Here is a 17901-nt window from a genome sequence, read left to right on the forward strand (position 1 = left end):
CCATCTGGGTGATCACAGTGCAGAAGTTTCTTGCTGTGTCGTCAAGCTAGAACCAACTGTTGTCACTGGCTGACCTTTGTTTTTAAGTACGTGGGAACATTACTGAAACGCCTCACATAATACAGAAGAGCCGTTTCTCTGGTAGTGAGTACCTTTATGTTGCCAAAGACTTCATTCATGTCCTTCTTTTGAATGGAGAACAGGATTCCCTGTCCTCCCCCACCACTTTCTAACTTTCAAACAGTATAAATGAGCCAATTTCTTACCACTTAATCTCACAAAATATCCTGTAGGAGTCAGTGGCCTGGTCTAATAACAAGTTTGAAAATCAAGTCCTAAAACAAGGCCAGAGAATAATTTCTTCTGCTCTGACTTGAGTAAAATTGCTGGATGCAAAATACTGTGTGCTTCCAGGTCCATTAGTGAATAGATTATTATTTTTATTTTTTGATGTATGTAAGGGAGATGCTAGCCAGCTAGAGACTAGAAAATTATTAGCTCCAAAGAACGAGAAACTTGTACTGACAGACTGGTAAAAGCCCTCTTTTTAATGCTCACACTTTGTTTCCTGAGTTTCATTTGGTGATTCCTCTTCAGAAAAAAAATTAACTGGGGGGGATGTACCAGTCTTTTCACCCACCTCCCTTTTTTCCTTAGGCAAAAATCATTTAGAAGCGGTAAAGCGTATTTGGTAGCAGATGTTTCTGTAACAGAGAGAGCAGCATAAATGGAATGTCTAGGCAGCACGTATAGACACTGGCCCTGCTGCAGCACGGTTTTCCAAAGATCATTCCCACATTACAGGGAAAGAGGTTTGAAAGCTTTGGAGAGTTCTGGTTTACTTCTTTAATAAATGCACTAATGTTCACATCAAGGTCCTACTAGCCAAGAGAACTTACAATACAACATACTGAATGTTTGAATAACTTTTTGTACCTGTCTGCATTGCCTCCTTTCCTTCTATAGTGTCTACTATTCTGTTCGTGGGCAAGTACAATTTTGAGCCGAAAGAAGGGGCAGGTTTCCCAATGCTGAATTCTGTAATGGAAGACAACTCTCACAGGCTGGTGCAATGGCAAAAATGTTGCATGGAGAGAGAGGAAAGCTCTATACATCTGTGGTTTCTTTTCTTACAAATGCTGAAGATGTAAACAGTTACTGCAATTGAAATATAAAATATGCTCATGTAATTCTGCTGTAGTGCCTGTTTTGGTTTAGTGTGCCTGGTCTTGATATATGTGACTGGAAATCATAACAGATTTCTTTTGCTGGGCAGCTTTTATACAAGTAACTCATTGGTAAAAACATTGCAGTTCCTCCTGGATCATGACCGATGGTTTCTTAATCTGACAACTTCTGCCTTTCACTCAGCTGATTGCATCCCTAGAAACAAAAAGCACTGTTGCAATATATCATGGCTGTGATATAAAGACTTGCCCACTCAGCTAATTATTTATGGTTGTTTTTTCCAGCAATAATGGGCAATTTCTCAGAAAATGGTTGCTGGATGAGTATTATGTCCCATCATTTTCATTATCTTCCTTAACTGGGTTCCTTTTCCTTCTGATACTGCTGCTGCTGGATCAACTGGCTGCATTCCCCAGAGTGTTTTCTATTAGTTAGTGTAGCATCTGATACATTTCCCTGTGTGCTCAGATGTTAACTAGATCCCCAGACAGCATAAGAAAACAGGAATTATAAAGACAAGAAAGGTTCCAGAACCAGGCTGGGGGCTGAAGAGACACCTAGGACATGAGCCATCTCTGTCTAATCTCCTTGGTAGAATATAAACAGGTTAAAAGTTGTTCTTAGAAGTCTTGAAGTGCCTTCAAAAACTATATAGTTAGTTGTAACTGGAAGACATTGTTTATATTTTTCCTGTAAGAATCAGAACAAAGGTATATTATTAGCTGCATGCACATTGTAACGTTTTCTGCATAATGACATTTTGCAGGCTTGATACAATTTTCTGCCATGTGCATCAGGCCATTAAATAAGAGATCTTTAAAATTATCTCACCAGAACAGTTCTTTTTTCCAAACAACACCAAAAGAAGATGAGATCAAAGAATTTCATAAAAGGCGCTTTTCACAGCTTATCTGTCATCAAATGAAGGTATTAGGGAAATGGCCTGAGAAGCTTTTCCTACTTGATACCCCTTTTGAAGTGACTAGAACTACAAAACACACCATTTCTGCAGAGGATTCCAGTTGTGTTTCTCCCTTGTGTGAGAGGAAGGGCACCAAGAGTGTATTACACCAGCTGGCATGCTTCTGGAGTCCCTGCTCTCAGGGCTTGCTTGGACTTTCAGGGAGCAGGCAGGAACTGGGGTTGCTGCCCCAGGGAGCAGTAAACTTCCCTGAGTTCACTGTGGAGATCATGGCTACCAACACTGCAGCCTGGGGCAAACTGAAAGATTTGCACTAACTCCCAGAAGAATCCAGCGAGAACAGAACATGTATCTCTCCAGGATAATTTGAGGTTAAAGATTTTCCCAGAGTTAAAAGGCTTTTTGCTTTGGTTCATTTCTAGGTTATCGAGCTGATGAAATGGCAATGCATATAGTTTGTTCTGCATCTTAATTGCATGCACTCAGCTAACAACTTCTACATATTACAGCATTACAAATTTAATCCTAATCTAAACCCCATTGGAGCTAGAAAGAGTCTCACCACTAAGCCCTGTAGATACTGTGTCAGAACATTAGATATCATATTACAGGTGTCATAGAAAACATTCATGTAGGCAGAAGGAATAATATCCATTAGTGACTGAGAATAGCAAAAAACAAAATTCTAATTCTTTCTTAAAGTGGGAAGAAACTAAAAAGAATGAAAATGTTTGCACTCACATTATAATATTTTAGGGTCTTAAGTTGAAATTTTTGTTTAATCAAGAAACTCCAGTAGAGCTAGTATTTTATGTCATATTCTCAGTGAGTAAAATGACAGCTCTACGGAAAGCAGGCTGACAACTCTCCACCTGCTGTTTCTGTGCTGCATTGAATTAGTCTAAACTTTATCTTGTTTTAAAAAGAGGATTAATGAAATTTTGAACCATATTTTCTTTTTACTTGCCCTAGTGTGAGCCTGATACACCAGCTAATCCAATGCATAGTAAATCTGGCCCAGATAGTAATCTGACAGAATTCATTATCTAAAAAGACAGTAGGAAGACTGTATTCAAACATCAGATACTCATAAATTATACAGGAAAAAAGCTCTAAGGGATGTAACCTTCATCCATTATTCTGATGTGTATAATTGTTAGTTGCAGATTCTAGGGTATAGTTTTTATTCATATCCATACTTCATCATTTTCCAAAATTTATGGTACAGATTAAGACCTCCACATTTCAGTAGTGATGTTGAAGTCAGTGGATTTTGCTGACCACAGTAATGGGGGATTAGTTCCTTTGAATAATTGCAACAGTCAACTAAACTTTCTAGAAGTATCAGTGTTAAGGCGATAACAAAATGGCCCATTTTTCACTCTCTACGAGTCTGGGACAGGCTGACTTCTCTTTATTTTGAACAGTTTTAGAGCATTGTTGCTCTAAATAAAATGATAAAATCTGTCTTTGGAAAAATCATTAAACAAGACTTCCTTCTTGAATGCCAACCTAGGTAAAACCTAATCATGCCTTGACATTTTTTGAAAAGAAAAGGTGATGTCCACAAGGCCCTGGCTAATGTTTCCTGCTGTGAATCAGAAGCTGTAATTTCCATAGTTCTGTGACCTACTGCTGGTACATAGTAAGTCTCCCACCCCCAGACGGTTTATCTCAATGCACGTACCCTAGCCATATTTTGCTGGTTGAACAGTACTATGGGGTGTGTTAGGGGCGTGAAAAACATAGTGAAAATGCCATTCTGTTCCAGTATTAATTGGTGTTCCACAGAGAGGCAACATAAATCTGTGTCAAAAGCAACGTACCAGGTCTGCTTTATGAAGATCAGACACATATGTTGCTTAAAAATCATCTTCCAGTTACTCACATTATAGATGAGTAAATGCTACAATGCAAGTGTAAAGGTCTTGAGAACCTCTGTACTGATTCTGAAAGCACTGTTTGGAAATGAATTGTATTTGATCTGTAGCTTTTTCCGGCCCTCCACATGGTGTGGTATGGTAGGGTAGAGAGGGTTTTTTTGAGAATTATTCCAATGTCTTAAGGAGGACCAGCTATTCTCAAAACTATTTTCAAGACTTTAAAAGTGTGTTTTATCCCACAGACTCTCAATTGACATAATGTCAAGGGTCTCCATGAATGGAACAGAAATATTTTGTGATCACTTTTGTAAAATCAAGAAAAATCAATAACCAGTTCTTTGCATAAGAGACAAAGGTGAAAAGCACAGAAGTGTTTCTGTGAAGTCAGTATATAGCTTGCAGCACAACTAGGAACTGATATTTTGAGTAAGGTAAGCAGAAGAGGTAATGCAAATGATTTGCAGCAGTGAACAGAGTTCCCAGGGGTATTTTCTAAAAGTGCTGAAATAGACTGCCAGTCAAGGCATACTTATCAGTGGTGATTTTTAAGAGCTGATGAGATTAATTTCAGGAACTGATGCAATTTTTTGACCTGCAAAGCAGAATGTTCAAGCAACACTGTTCACTACTGGCTTCTGCTGCTGGCAACGGGACAGAGAAGGGAACTGAGCATTTTGGGCACAGCAGGAGACCCTGCTGCAATGGAGTGCAGACAAACCCCCTTGCCCTCCAGCAGACCAGACTAGCAGAGACTTCTGTTTCTAGGTCTTTGTGGGCCAAGCGGAGTCCTCTCAGCAGGGCTGTTCAGGTTCATGGTTAGATCATTTGTTCACAGTGCCCAGAGACTGCCTTGCAGCATTGAAAAAGTTAGTTCCCCTTGGCTTAGGTACAGCTGATCCTGCCTGTCAGCTGTGGGATAAGCTAGATGACCTTGCAAGACTTCTTTATCCAATTTTGTGCGGTTCTCTGACTGTCTCCACTCTATGTTTTAACTTTGAGGTCATTCTTTCTTTCGAGGGAAAAAAACCCCTGGGTTTGAAATTGAATGCTGGGCAAATCTGAGCAGTAAGTCCCTAGCTATAGTAGTGTTCACCAGCTTGAGAGAAATTTGAAGTGTCTGGTTGACAAAAAAATCCTTTAATACAGAATCTGAATGTGTGCCTGTTTTGTGAAGTGGAAGATGCAGATATCCTGTGTGAAATTTAAGATATCAGTTCCTATGGACAGGGCATTTATTCCAAGAAATAGGAGATTAATAGAAATTGTTCCCTTCTTATTTGGAACTCTGTGAAAGCCCTGGTACAAAACAGGAAAAACAACACAGTTATCCCTGAGTATAAACACTGAAATCAGAGAGAGATAACGTGTTGTAGTGTCCTGTTGAAGATTGTTACTGTAAACTTCGAAAAGGGATCACATGAACAGGAGAGAGCTTTTTGTTGTTTTCTTTAGTGTTGTACCTGGATTTTCTCTTGTTTTTATATGTGTCCCTCCTAACGCTGGGATTGTGGAAGATGAATCTGCCATTGTGGTTAGTCTTCGGCTCAGGGTGTTAAAGATTTGTGTATAGCTTTGTGTACAGTGTGCCTGTGCAATTTCCATCAGAAGCAGGAAATGTTTATTCAAGTTGTGAGGGGTGGGACAGTTGCTGTAGTTTTAGGTAATTTTAAACAAACTAAGCATCCTGTTTAAATAGAGTTAAGTAATCACAGTTTTGTACTAGTTGGGAAAGAATTCCATACGTGCATGATATGAATAAAATATCATCTTCCAGAGCATACCAAGGTGATACATTTATATGACTTCTTGTGCAATAAAAGCTTTATCTTTGACTTTTGTTTTGCAACAAGTTTAGTGGCTGAACATATTCCATCATGTAACAGTACTCTGCTAGAATATGAACTAACTTGCATTTAAATGTATCTGTATTTATTACACATATTAGTTTCCTTGATATTTGCAGCAACCTGTGGACGAAACTAATTCAAATACAACTTTTGAAACTGGATGGAAAAAAAGTGTATTCACATAAAGAACTTAGTTTAGGGAACTAGTGAGAATCAGGAAGAATTTATTCACAGCCAATTGTATGAAAATATAAATTAAGGAAAAAAATGGCAGCTGGTAAGATTTATCTACTGTGAATTTTACCTGAGTCCCTGTTTGATGCCTTTCCTTAATTCTCTGGTTTGAAGTGTTGGAAGGGTTGAACCAGGAGATTAAAACCAGTAGTGAAAAGACTTGTTCTCAGGCTTGTAGCATGGATGCACTTTTCAGATTTGAAACTGGGAGACAGATTGCATGATTTACTTTTGGTTTCTAATATTTCAGTAGCGAGGCTGTGCTGAACTGCATATTGAGTCCCCCAGCTGGTAGGACTCGTTTGAAAGGAAGAAAAAAAACTTTGTACTCTTCAGATTGCAGTGATAATTGTACTTGGCCTTATGTCTATCAATGGATTGTCTTTAAGCTGCAATCTAATGTTAATGAGATTTTAATTGGAAAACAAGCAAAGGACAGACAGGTTAATGACTGATAATTTAAAAATTAAGGGCTACACAGTAATTAATGTAAACAGAACATCAAAGTCTTTCCATGTCTAAGCATTCATACAGTGTTTACGTAGAAGCTTGTTCCTCAACAATGGTATTCAACATCTAAACAACTAATAGACTGTACAGTGTCATCTGTTAAATCAACACTGATTGGCAAGATTGTCTGGTCTTACTAGTAAGAAGGACTTGGTCATTACTCACACCTCCACAAATAGGAGCTGGATTGAGTCTGTTATGACCCGAGAGTTTATTGCTATTGACGTTCCTGGAAATCACCTCCCCCCTTTTCCCAATTAAAACCATGTGCATTATTTGAAAAGAAACAAAAGGTTGATGCTCTATAGAGTGGAACTCATAACATCTGAAAATAAGCAAATATAAACCAGCAGGGAGTGCACATAATATATATATAGGCTGATATTAACAAAAAGTATATAAATAAAACTGAAAATTAGAGAATGGTTTTGAAGAGGGAAAGTTATGCTAATAATCGGAATAAAGAGTAAAAGATTATTTAGAAGGATTTACTGTAGAGCTAAAGGAAAGATATTTTGAATGTCAAGGAGGATGAAAAATTAAATTGGGGCACAATTAAAGCAGTGGAATGAGAGAGAAGATGAAACAAGATATCTAGTTTAAGTGACAAGTGTACTTCTCAAGATAGTGATGGGGACAGAGACTAGAAGAGTGGTTGCTTTTGGACTCCAGTTTTGATGACACAAAGCATGCAGGAGATTATCTCAGTTAAGAAAGTCAAGAGGTGAGACTGGAATAATAGAGATGTTAAGACAGGCAGTTATGCATTGCAATATAGTAGTCATTTATGGTCATACAATACTATGATAATACGGAATGAAGTTGAACTTCTTTTTATCTTTTAGCCTGTTTCATGTCCACTTTACTTTTAAAATCTCTTATCCATGCTCTCTGCTCTCTGTTTTTCTTTCTATTTATTATTTTAACTGTTCTCATTCAACCGTACCTTTTGAGAAACTCAAGAAAAAGCAGGTATGGTTAAGGGCTAAAATAAACCCTGTAAAGGAATCTAATTACATCAGAAAACATATTAGCTTACTTGGCAGTACTTTCTTTTTGCTTTATAGATGCTAAGAGAGGATTATGTAAATAACATAATCATGTAAATTTGAGTCCCAACTGATCATGTCATTTTTCTGCCAAAAAAAGACCAGAGAGTGGTTTCAAGGAAGTAGTTTTCATAGGGACTGAATATATTTAATTAAAAAAAAATGGTACCTTCTAATGTTCGTCTGGCTTACTGTGCATGTTGTGCATCTTCTTGTTTAGCCCACGCTACTCAGTGAGAATTAGTATTTTTCTTCTCTCCAACTCTTTTTCAGACACACTGTAAAAAGAGAACAGAACTTTCAAACTGTTGGGTTTTTTTTCTGTGAATTCTCATTGGGAAGCTGAAATGTGCACACAGGAAAGCTGGAAAAGTAACTTAAAATATCAGCATCTAGCAGAAAAATGCAACAGCAGAGCAATTTCAATCAGTCAGCTGTTAACTCTGGGTTTAGTAGGTATACTTTTGAAGAGGTGGTGAAGTAAGCTGCAGAATCTGCCAGAAATACCCCTTCAAATTGAGAATGAGACGTGCATAATAAGGAAGATGTGAAAGAGGATAGAAGAGTTAGCACTCTCCAGCTCTGGGAATGGAGCTGCTGCTAAAACTGTTAGGACTGTCTTAGGGCAAGATACTCTGCTTGCTAAACAATCCAGTTTAATTTTCAGTTGGCTAATGTCCTACAAAAGACTGAACCAAAGTAAATGAACTTGAAGTTTTACCTAAACATAATTTCTGATGTTTAGAATCAGTAATTAGGCATTTGGTGAATTTCATAAAATAATTCGTTCTGTTTGGATCAAACATAGAGTATTTAATATAAAAATGATACAATGTGTATCCTGATATATTAGGAAATGGCCCTGATCTATAAAATTGTGTAAACCAGGGGTTTTTTTGTTTGTTAGGTTGGGGGGGTTGTGTTGTGTGGGTTTTTTTTTGTTTGGGGTTTTTTTTTGTGCACCATCCCTAGCAGTTGGAAGAGTGGTGCTATCACTGTTGGGAGCAGGAGCTCGCAGCTCAGCGCCAAGTTGAAGATCACCATTTGGGAGTCACAGCTGTAAGACACAGCACAATCATTTTGCATCAGCATCCTTTGTTTTATGCTTGTGATACAGGTGCAGCAAAAAGGTAGCAATGTTGGGAATGAGTAGGGCTGCTCAGGAGAATGTGAATGGCAGCTTCCTTTTCCTGGTTGTGCCCACTCACATCCAGACTGTTGACTTTGGAAAGGTTAAAATAGCAACGTAAGAAGGTTCAGTTTCAGCAAGTGTTAGGACAAGTTACTTTAGCCAGGTATTAGTCAGACACTCCCCAGCCTGCAGTCCAAATGGGTTTTGTACTTGAAACACAACTTTATCCATGTGAAATAATCTGAGGCAACATGTTGCAAAGGGACACTTGTACCAAAACTGCTCTTCAGAAATACTCGGCCTGTAGAGCAGCGATGAGGAGCCTAAGGAAGAGCAATACCTGCATCTCCTTCTTAGGGACGTTGCATTCTCTTATGTTACATTACAGTACCAATATAGCTATGCTTGTGACTGACTTTATCAGAAAACTGACTGCATCGGTGTTATCCTTAAGCTCTAGCTTCTGAAGTTGTTAGACCATCTGAGAGGTCTCAGTTTTTCGTTTAAAAGCAAGGCTGTAATTCTCATCAGTTCCAGAGAGTAATCAGAGAGACAGCACAAGGACCCATATTTTTGCTTAAAACAAACAAAGAAGGTGATATTTAAAGCCGACACTAATGTGAAGAGATCTGCATTATGTTATGATTGTTAACTTTTCTTATCAGCAGTACTGAGCATTGCAAAAAGAGTAGAGGCATGGCTCTGAAGCCATGCTCTTTTGAGTGTATGATACAGCCAGAAGCTTTGATGCTCTTCTATAGTAGGTTTTCCTTACTAGGGAATGGTAAGAAAAATGTTGGGAAATGTACCGAAGTCATTAGCAACATTTTACAAAGAATGCCGGTCCACCTGGATCCTGAAGTTGATCCAGTCTGGCAGTTTGTGTTTTCCCAAGATACAGGGGAAAGGCACAAAGTTTTATTTCTCCATCCTCTTTCTGTAATCAGCATAAAGTCAGCCAAACATTTCTAGCCTCCTCCAGGAAACTTCCCTGATAAGTATAGTATTTAGGCACTTAATGAGCAGCATTAATGCACATGCTTAAGTTTAAGGCTTTTTTTAAGTGCTATGCTTTGACTCTGAGCCATAGAGTAGTAGATGATTAAAGACAAATGGCAAACAGTTATGAATTTCTGGACTCACATATATATAAACCTCGTAATCTACAGGCTTGGATTCACATGTGGAGGTTAATTAACTTCCATCTTCTGCTGGGTTTGCTTGTCTTAAGCAATGTTGCATCTTGTCTCCTTTTCTTCAACCCAGCACACCAGCCACCATGAGCTAGAGCCAAACTGCAATGTGACGTGAGAGTTGTAGAGGGGCTCCCTTTGGTGAAGCCATGCTTACACACCTGTGCATCGTATGACCAGAGAGCAAAACATTTGTGTCACGTGAGCTAATGCAGAGCAAGGGGTATATGCTCAGATCCATTCTCCATGTCCCAGAATTACCTCCACCTCTGTGTAAACTCACGTGCATGTAGATGTAGATATTTTACAGTAACAAAGAATGCAAAGTAGGCTTCAAAACAAGGGTAGACGGGCACATAGGTGATTATTTAGGGCTGTTAGTACAGATTAGGGAAAACTATGACAATTTATTAGAAATATTTATGAAAAATAGGATCTAGATTATGTAAAGTGGATGTGTGTCATTTCTCTGCTTATACCTTCATCTGCATTGCCAGTTTATGTAGAGGAATGCAGGCAGTGGGTTGATGAGCATTGATAACATGCAGCTGTGGCCTTGCCTCGAAGGCAGTGGCTTGATTGACATGGATGATGTGCAGCTGTAGATCGTTCCTGCTAAGTGGTTAAATAGCCCTGAGGAGCGTGGTAGAGGGGGTTGGTTGGAGGAGGGGTAGTGTGGTCTGACCTCTGGAGGAAGGAGAAACAGCATGGAGAGTAGATTCTGACAGAGGTAAAAGCCTTGTTGCAGCCTGCTAGCTGGCTTGTGCTACAACAACTGGTGCCCTGTGTGAGGCCGAGTTGGACTCTTGACTACAACAAGTTTAGATCATAAATGGTCCAAGATGCCAAGCACACCTTTAGTTTATGGGTGTTCTCAATTCTGACTGTTTTGCTGACTAAACTTTTGTGGGTTTTTTCTGAAATGCACTAAAATGGGGTGATTGCCTGAAAATTTTAGTTGTTGTTCTTAGATAAAGTTCATTCCTAGTTCTCCATCATGGAAACGGGCTTGAAAACTTGAACTTTGAAGTGAAAAGCATCAGAAGAAAATAAAAAGCATCTGATATGTATTTTAATAATGTAATTATATTTCATTGTCTTATGAGAGTTTGAGGCAGTTCAATAAGTTGTATGTAAGTGTTCGCGATTAGCAGCACTGGTTTCTCTAGTTTAGGAATTCTAATTTTTTTTTTATATAATTTGGGAAAGACACTTTGCAGACAGAGTAACCAGTAGGAGATAAGAGAAGAAATAAGGAGCCTGAAATTTGCTCAGCAGCCTCTGTTAGTAGTTGACAGAATTGACTTCATCTTGTCATTGTTATGACTATATTTTAAAAGAAATGGCATATTATAAGTACTTCTGTTATTATATAAAATAGGTTATTATTCCATATGTATTTGCTTGGAGATTTTTGTATGTGTTGCTTATTACCACATTCCGATTCTATTCCCTTTTTCTCATTTCTCACTTTGAGACTCGGGTCTTTTCTTTAGATTTGGGGGATTTTTGTTGTCAGCTTTTCCTTTTTTAGACTCGTAACGTTTGTTTCTTTCATTTCTTGACGTAAATGTTCCAGTTGCCTGAATTGTAGCTTCAATCAGTCTTTTGTGTGACTAAATACATTACCTAAATAGCACTGTTTAATTAATTTCAGGACCGCCTCTTTTTCGTCATGGAATATGTAAATGGAGGAGACCTAATGTTTCAAATCCAACGCTCACGCAAATTTGACGAACCTCGATCCCGCTTTTATGCAGCAGAGGTCACATCAGCACTCATGTTTCTTCACCAACATGGTGTCATCTACAGGTACTTTTTTTGATCCCAAAGAAAGTATTCTTGAGGCTTTGGGCTGGTTTTGGCTGAAATTCTCTGTCTCTTAGCAACCAGATTTAGATTAGTTGTTTGTTCCAGTTTGCTTACATAGAACTTTTTTTGGCTGTTTATCATTGAGAATGTTAACATTTGAATAGCTTCTGCAGCAATCGCCAGCTGTGTGTGCCAGTTTAGTATTATAGTCCAAATAAAGCGGTTTTGAAAAAGCTTGGCACAGTGAGACCCAGAGGTGACCTTTCTGCGGATCGGCGCGCTCTCTTCACTTTCCTCTCTGTGCCATGGATTTCCTCTTGGTTTCTAACTCCCTGCCACTTCCTGAGTTTGTTTGTCCTAGTTGTCTCCACACTGATACAATCAGGATGGTCCTTTGCAATGCTTTGCTTATGCCCCTTCCTCTTGCCTGTTTGGGTGAAGGCTTAGTCACCAGCAGGAAGTGGCTCTTTACAGACAATTTTGATTTGCTTGCAAGTGCCCCGCATCTCTTTGAACCTCTGCCCCCTGCAATCTCTGATCTTCAGCACCCGTGCGCACACATGAAAAAAGTGCATATTGTTACGCTGTGGCAAAGCATGCATTTAGGGATAGGCTTTTATTACTAAAAGTAAGGAATCACTTGGAAAATTTTCACCCTGATGATAGTGTGTTTATTAAGTCCTTTATCTTGTCATTTCACCAATCCTCTCTCTTTTTGTTTCTAGCAGTCTGTCATTGCTTGTGATAAATTCAGGCTTTCACAAGCAGCATGCTTTACAGGTTTTGTGATACCGGTCTGTCTACCAAACATCCGAGTTCCGTGGAATCTGGGTTTTGATATCCTCTTGATATTCTCACCCTCTTTCAAGTTACAATTTTGATTTGGAGCAGTCATTTCAGGGGCAGGCAGCCTCACGTTTCTTGAGCAGAAACACAAAGATGAGGATATGGAATTTGTCATATCTCTGGATTCATATTAAGGCTGATGTTAAGAGGACTAGAAATTAAAAGAAGTTAATTTTAGATCTTTAGTAACTGGGACTGAGTGGTAACTTCCATCAGAGGCCATTGGCTTTCCCACCAAGTGGGATTCAAAGGGGAACTTCTCAGAGAAGGAGTCTCCTTTGCAGAGACATAGCAAATGGCAGGACATTGCATCTTCTGAGGAAAATAAATCTCTGTGAAAGTGGTCTTTCAGTCAAAAATCCAGTTTCCTTTAGAAAACTTTTTTGCTAGCTGCAGCCATTAGTCTCCATCTTTTATTAACGCTGGTATGGTGTTTGCATACTGGGTTGGACTTTCAGCCCTACCACTTTGCATAAGTTTGTTTTCAAGTGCTGAAGATCCAACACATTTCTAACTTTTGCTGCCTGTATCACATTACCTATTTGTTGTCTTCATTTATTTCCAAAGCTGTGTGTTTGTACATTTGGATAGTAGAGTGTGGCAACTTCAGAATTTGTAAGTATTCATCATAAGGGAAATGGATAAAATTGGTATTTAAGTGAAAGATTTTGAGGATTTGTTTCCATAAAAAGTCTTGAGCTAATTTCCTCTTCCTGAAAACTGGAGTTTAGACACTTTGTAATTAACAGTCAGTTTCATGATTTCTGTGAACCAGCAGGAAAGAATTGGTAAAATTACCTTCCCCTTTCTTTATATGAGTGCATTCATTCTTCCTTTTCCCTTTCTGCTCCCATCCTTCAGTACACATCCTTTTCTCTCTTTCTCCCTCTTTTCCCTTGTCTTGTATGTAGCTTCTGCTGTGTTTTGTTTCCTGGCTGCATTGAATTGCTTAGTGTGCCTGTATTCTCTGACTTTTTATCATCAAAATGCTTTGATCTTGAAAGAAGTGTCATTCTGATGAGACAATGCTTTGTAATTTACACTTTGCAACATACTCTCAACTTCTGATTCAGAGACTATGATGACATGTCTCTGGCATGTTACAGTAAAACAATAAAATCGTAAATGGTGTGTTATATTGGGTGTATTATCAGAAGAGGAGAAATAACATGAGTTGTAGGATGAAAACAGAAACCAAAAACAACAGGTACAACATTAGGAACAGATTTAGTTGTAGTCTGCTTTGACACAGACTCTTGGATCTGGACATAGTTATATCCATAAGAATAACTCATTTTCTTAGCCAGGGGATAATAGGAGCCTCAACTATTCACAAACAGGCTATCCCAGTTACTCTATAAAACACAAGTAGAAGGAAGAAGTTAGAGATTATCTTAAAAGAATTAATTGTAAGGAAATGTCACAATCCATTCATAGTGTCCCAGGCCCTGGGAGAGTGCATTTGCTGATGTCAAGCATATGTTAGAATAGTTGTCTTGCACAGAACAGTTTCAGCCTGATTATTTATTAACCTCACTTGCATCATTTATTACAATGTTAAAAATGCATTGGGATCAAGTCGCTCCTTTACATCTCCAAAGCTCTTAGTAGCTGGCAAACAAGGAAAAGTGTGTGTGTGTGTGTGAGAAAAAAAGAAAAGAATACCTATGCTCCTGAATAACTACCAGTCATAACTACCTAACATGCCTTCAGATATTTTAATAAAGAATACTTGTCTTCTGTGTAATTATATCTCCAGAAAAAAGTTGTGGTGTGAAATTAATGGTTATTCTCCAAAGTGGGAAATGCTGCTTGTGTGGGCAATACTTCAAGGAAAGTAGAGAGTATATAAATAAACCAAGACGTTTGATGGAAATGCGTGTTTCAAAATAGCTGCTATACCTTCTGATCTTTTTTCAGCCATGTATGTGGAAGTATTTGTTTAGAGCTAAACACAGTTATATTTTTGGAAGTAAATAACTAGCTTTAGCTCATGCTTTGGCTTGTTGGTTAGATTTTTAGAAACTGCTATGATGATACTAAATGATAATCTATTATAATAACTAGTTTATCCTCATTTCCCCTGAGGTTCAAAGAGAAAGCTAGCTCCCTGTTTGGCAATAGAAATGATTCTGTAAGTTCACACCTTTTCAACTGGCCCAACAGTTGTTTCCAGACTTGTCCAATTAGGTGTGCTCACTGGAATTACGTACCTTCCTTTTGTTTATTAAGTTGGAAATAAAGACGAGCCTCACAAATTTTATATATAAAGATGGTGCTGTTACTAAATGTATTTTGTATGATAGCTAACCTTTAGGATAATTTTCAATGTGGCATTTTTGAGGGTATGATGTTACTGTTGTGTCAAAAACACTTCAACAGCTTAATAATATTTGCATTATCCCTGCCACCTTCCCTCTCATCTGGCATTCAGCTGTGCAGGCGCATGTCAAGCTGGGGCCTGATAATACAAGTAGAGTCAATCAGACACCAGAGAAGTTTCAGTCGCAGTTTTTGGCAGTCCTTGTTGTTTGTGTTATGCAATTGCACCACTTTGAAAAAATGGATCCAAGCTTCAGAAACCTAGGGCTAGACTCTGAATCTCATTTTGCCTGTGAGCTGAACTAGACTTTGAACTTGGTGATGAAAGGTTGTGGACTATATTCACTGTCACCTATCCCTGGAGTCTGGTGTATTTAAAGTCATTCATTGTCAGCTTCATATATATACTCTTACAGGGAAGATGCAACCAACTGTGTGTTAAGAAACGGCCAGTTCCATACTCCCCTCTTGTACTGACTTCCAAAGTTCCTGTGCACTTTCTGCAGATACATGTGGATGTTACGTGTTCTTGTTTCGCCTGCAGTTGTTGGGCTGAGGACAGGAGTACCCGGGTAGGTGTCTCTGGCTCTTGTTGTAGGAGTTCAAGTGAGATGACACAAGCGGCCCACTCAAACATACAAAAACCTGTTGTCTCCCCAGGCAGGGACATCAGTGCTAGAATGGGGTGGGTACCGCTGTCCCTAGTTCATATGACGAAGGGAATAACTGTGTGAGTTAAACCTTGTTTCAGCGAAGAGCTAAAAGGCCAGTGGTTGCATGTTGCATGATCTCTGGCACGCTCCAAGACCATTCGAGTGATTAAATGGGGTACTCTTGCTGAAATACAGGGTGAAACTGAATGTACACAACTTCGGTTCACCTGAGAGCATGAAAAACACCTTAACTGGCAAATTAGTGTCACCTGCTCTATGTTAACCCATTCTTCTTGTTTCCAGTGTAAGTTCTGTGAGATGGTGCCTTCAAATCATACAGCACCTGGTCACAGGGGTGCCCTCATTCGTAACTATGGGTTATCATGTTTCTCAGCAGTATGAAGTAATAATCCAGCCTGTAACTTGTTGCAGCTTTCTGAGGCTCTGTGCACTCTGTAATTAATATGTTGGTCGTGATGAAGGATATATTAACAGTGAATTGAGGAGAATGCGACTATAAGTATGCTGATGCCAGTCCTTGAATGCCTCCGGGCTTTTTCCGTATGCAAATACCCTAAGAACTTGTTTGAACACTAACTGAATTTTTCCTTAGATGATCAGTTTTCCCAGCATTCCCATTTATCAGGGCAGCACACACCAGTGTTTCAGAAAGAACTACTACCTAAAATTAAAAGCACTTTTATTAGTGTGTTTTTATGTGAAATAAGAATATTTAGAAGTCTGACTTCACTGGCGGTTGTATGATTCAGAGCAACCTTGGCAGAGGAACTTGTAGTTATATTTACACTGATGAAAATGTTGCATGGTCAGTGGTTAACCTGTTAAAAGTCATCATTCTCCCAAGTTGCCTTACTGTGTTATTTCTGAATAGCAGCAGCCAAATAAAATTCCCCTCCCCAGCTTTTTTTTTTTCTTTTTAAAATGCAAAACTAGACATGGAACATTTTGGTTTAAGTGTGGTTTTAGGTATGTAAAGAACATCTTACTGCAACTCAAAACAGTTAAAGGTTAAAGTGGTGTTGGAGCTATGGTCCGCAAAGGAGGGCAAGAAAGACCTTGTACCCTCATATAACATATTCAGACCTAAGCCCGGGAATCTCCTGAACTGAAGCCCTTCCCCGCATAAACTGCCCCTTGCAGGTGTCTGCTACAGAGTTTTGTTGCTCACTTGCACCAGAAGCAAACTATAACTTCTATTTCCATCACCTTCAGCAAAAGCAGGAAGCAAGGGGTGAGTTGTGCTGCAGCATATGTGTCTGAGTCCCAGTGTCTCCAGGGACTGGTGCCCAAGCCGTGCCACCTGACCAGTGCTCCTGGCTGGGTTTGTGCCCCAGGCTACATGCAGGCTCTGTTCTGCCTGGTCTAGTTTCCAGAACTGAACATGAGCTCCAGCAGGATTTTAGTCGTCGGCCTCCTGCCCTTTTTGCACTTTTTCTTGCTGGATCTAGGCAGGCCCGCAGTCATGAAATGCATAAATAAGCAGGATGTCTTCCCCGCAGGAAAAGGCAGTGGGCCGGGGTGGAGAGAAGCGGGGCTGAGGGAGATGAGAAGCAGGAAGGAGGGTTGGTTCCCAGGCTTCTGGCATTTGGATCGAGGGAGTCCACCCTGCCATCTGCCCAGCTTATGTATTGTGCTAAAGGCTGCTGTCGTATAGGAGAGCCTTTGACAAGGTTTCCAGCTGTGGAAGGATGAGTAAAGGCTGTGGGAATAGGATATGAACCACAAGGTCTTGCCAACAGTAGAATGCTTTTTCAATTTCTCCTGGGTTTGGAACATAAGAAAGTCCTTAGTTGGCTCTTGCGTGGGAGTGGGGTATGCAGAGGAGCCATGCCGGGCAGTTAATATTTAGAAGGACAGACCAGCACCATTGACCTCACTTGGGGAATGACAAGGTACTTCCAGGGGGTGTTCCCGGTAGCGAGGTCAGCATTGTTTTTTTGCTTCGTGTTTATTTGGTGCAAGATTTTCTTGTTTAATGACCATTTGTATAGTGCTGTATTGTGTAAATAAAGCTATGACCTTTACCTTCTGATAACAGTATAGGAGTGAGTTAATGTTAAATGAGAGAGGGCAGGGAGTGGGAATCTGCCAGGGTTAATGCCAAGTTTACATTCCTGTGAGGGCAGCCATGTTCCGGTACGCTCAGTAGAAAGGGCAACGGCGCTTCTCGACAGATAATAGCAGTGACAAGTTACAGAGCATATTTGTATTTATTTCTGGGTGAATATCAGTGGTTTTAGATGATTGATGTTTGTGCTTTATTTTATAACAGGAAGAAATGTGTGTTAT

At 39.4% G+C, this 17901-nt stretch overlaps 1 protein-coding gene across 3 annotated transcripts in view; it reads left to right on the forward strand.

Moving 5' to 3' along the window:
* PRKCE (protein kinase C epsilon) overlaps positions 1 to 17901 on the forward strand; it is a 293250-nt gene that overhangs the window by 227378 nt on the left and 47971 nt on the right. For all 3 annotated transcript variants that reach the window (XM_056357343.1, XM_056357346.1, XM_056357344.1), the window contains one exon: positions 11616 to 11770. In XM_056357343.1, the coding sequence (XP_056213318.1) occupies positions 11616 to 11770 (155 nt within the window). The remainder of the gene's footprint in view (positions 1 to 11615; positions 11771 to 17901) is intronic.

Source organism: Falco biarmicus, chromosome 12 (genome assembly GCF_023638135.1).
Source record: "Falco biarmicus isolate bFalBia1 chromosome 12, bFalBia1.pri, whole genome shotgun sequence".
Taxonomy (NCBI): domain Eukaryota; kingdom Metazoa; phylum Chordata; class Aves; order Falconiformes; family Falconidae; genus Falco; species Falco biarmicus.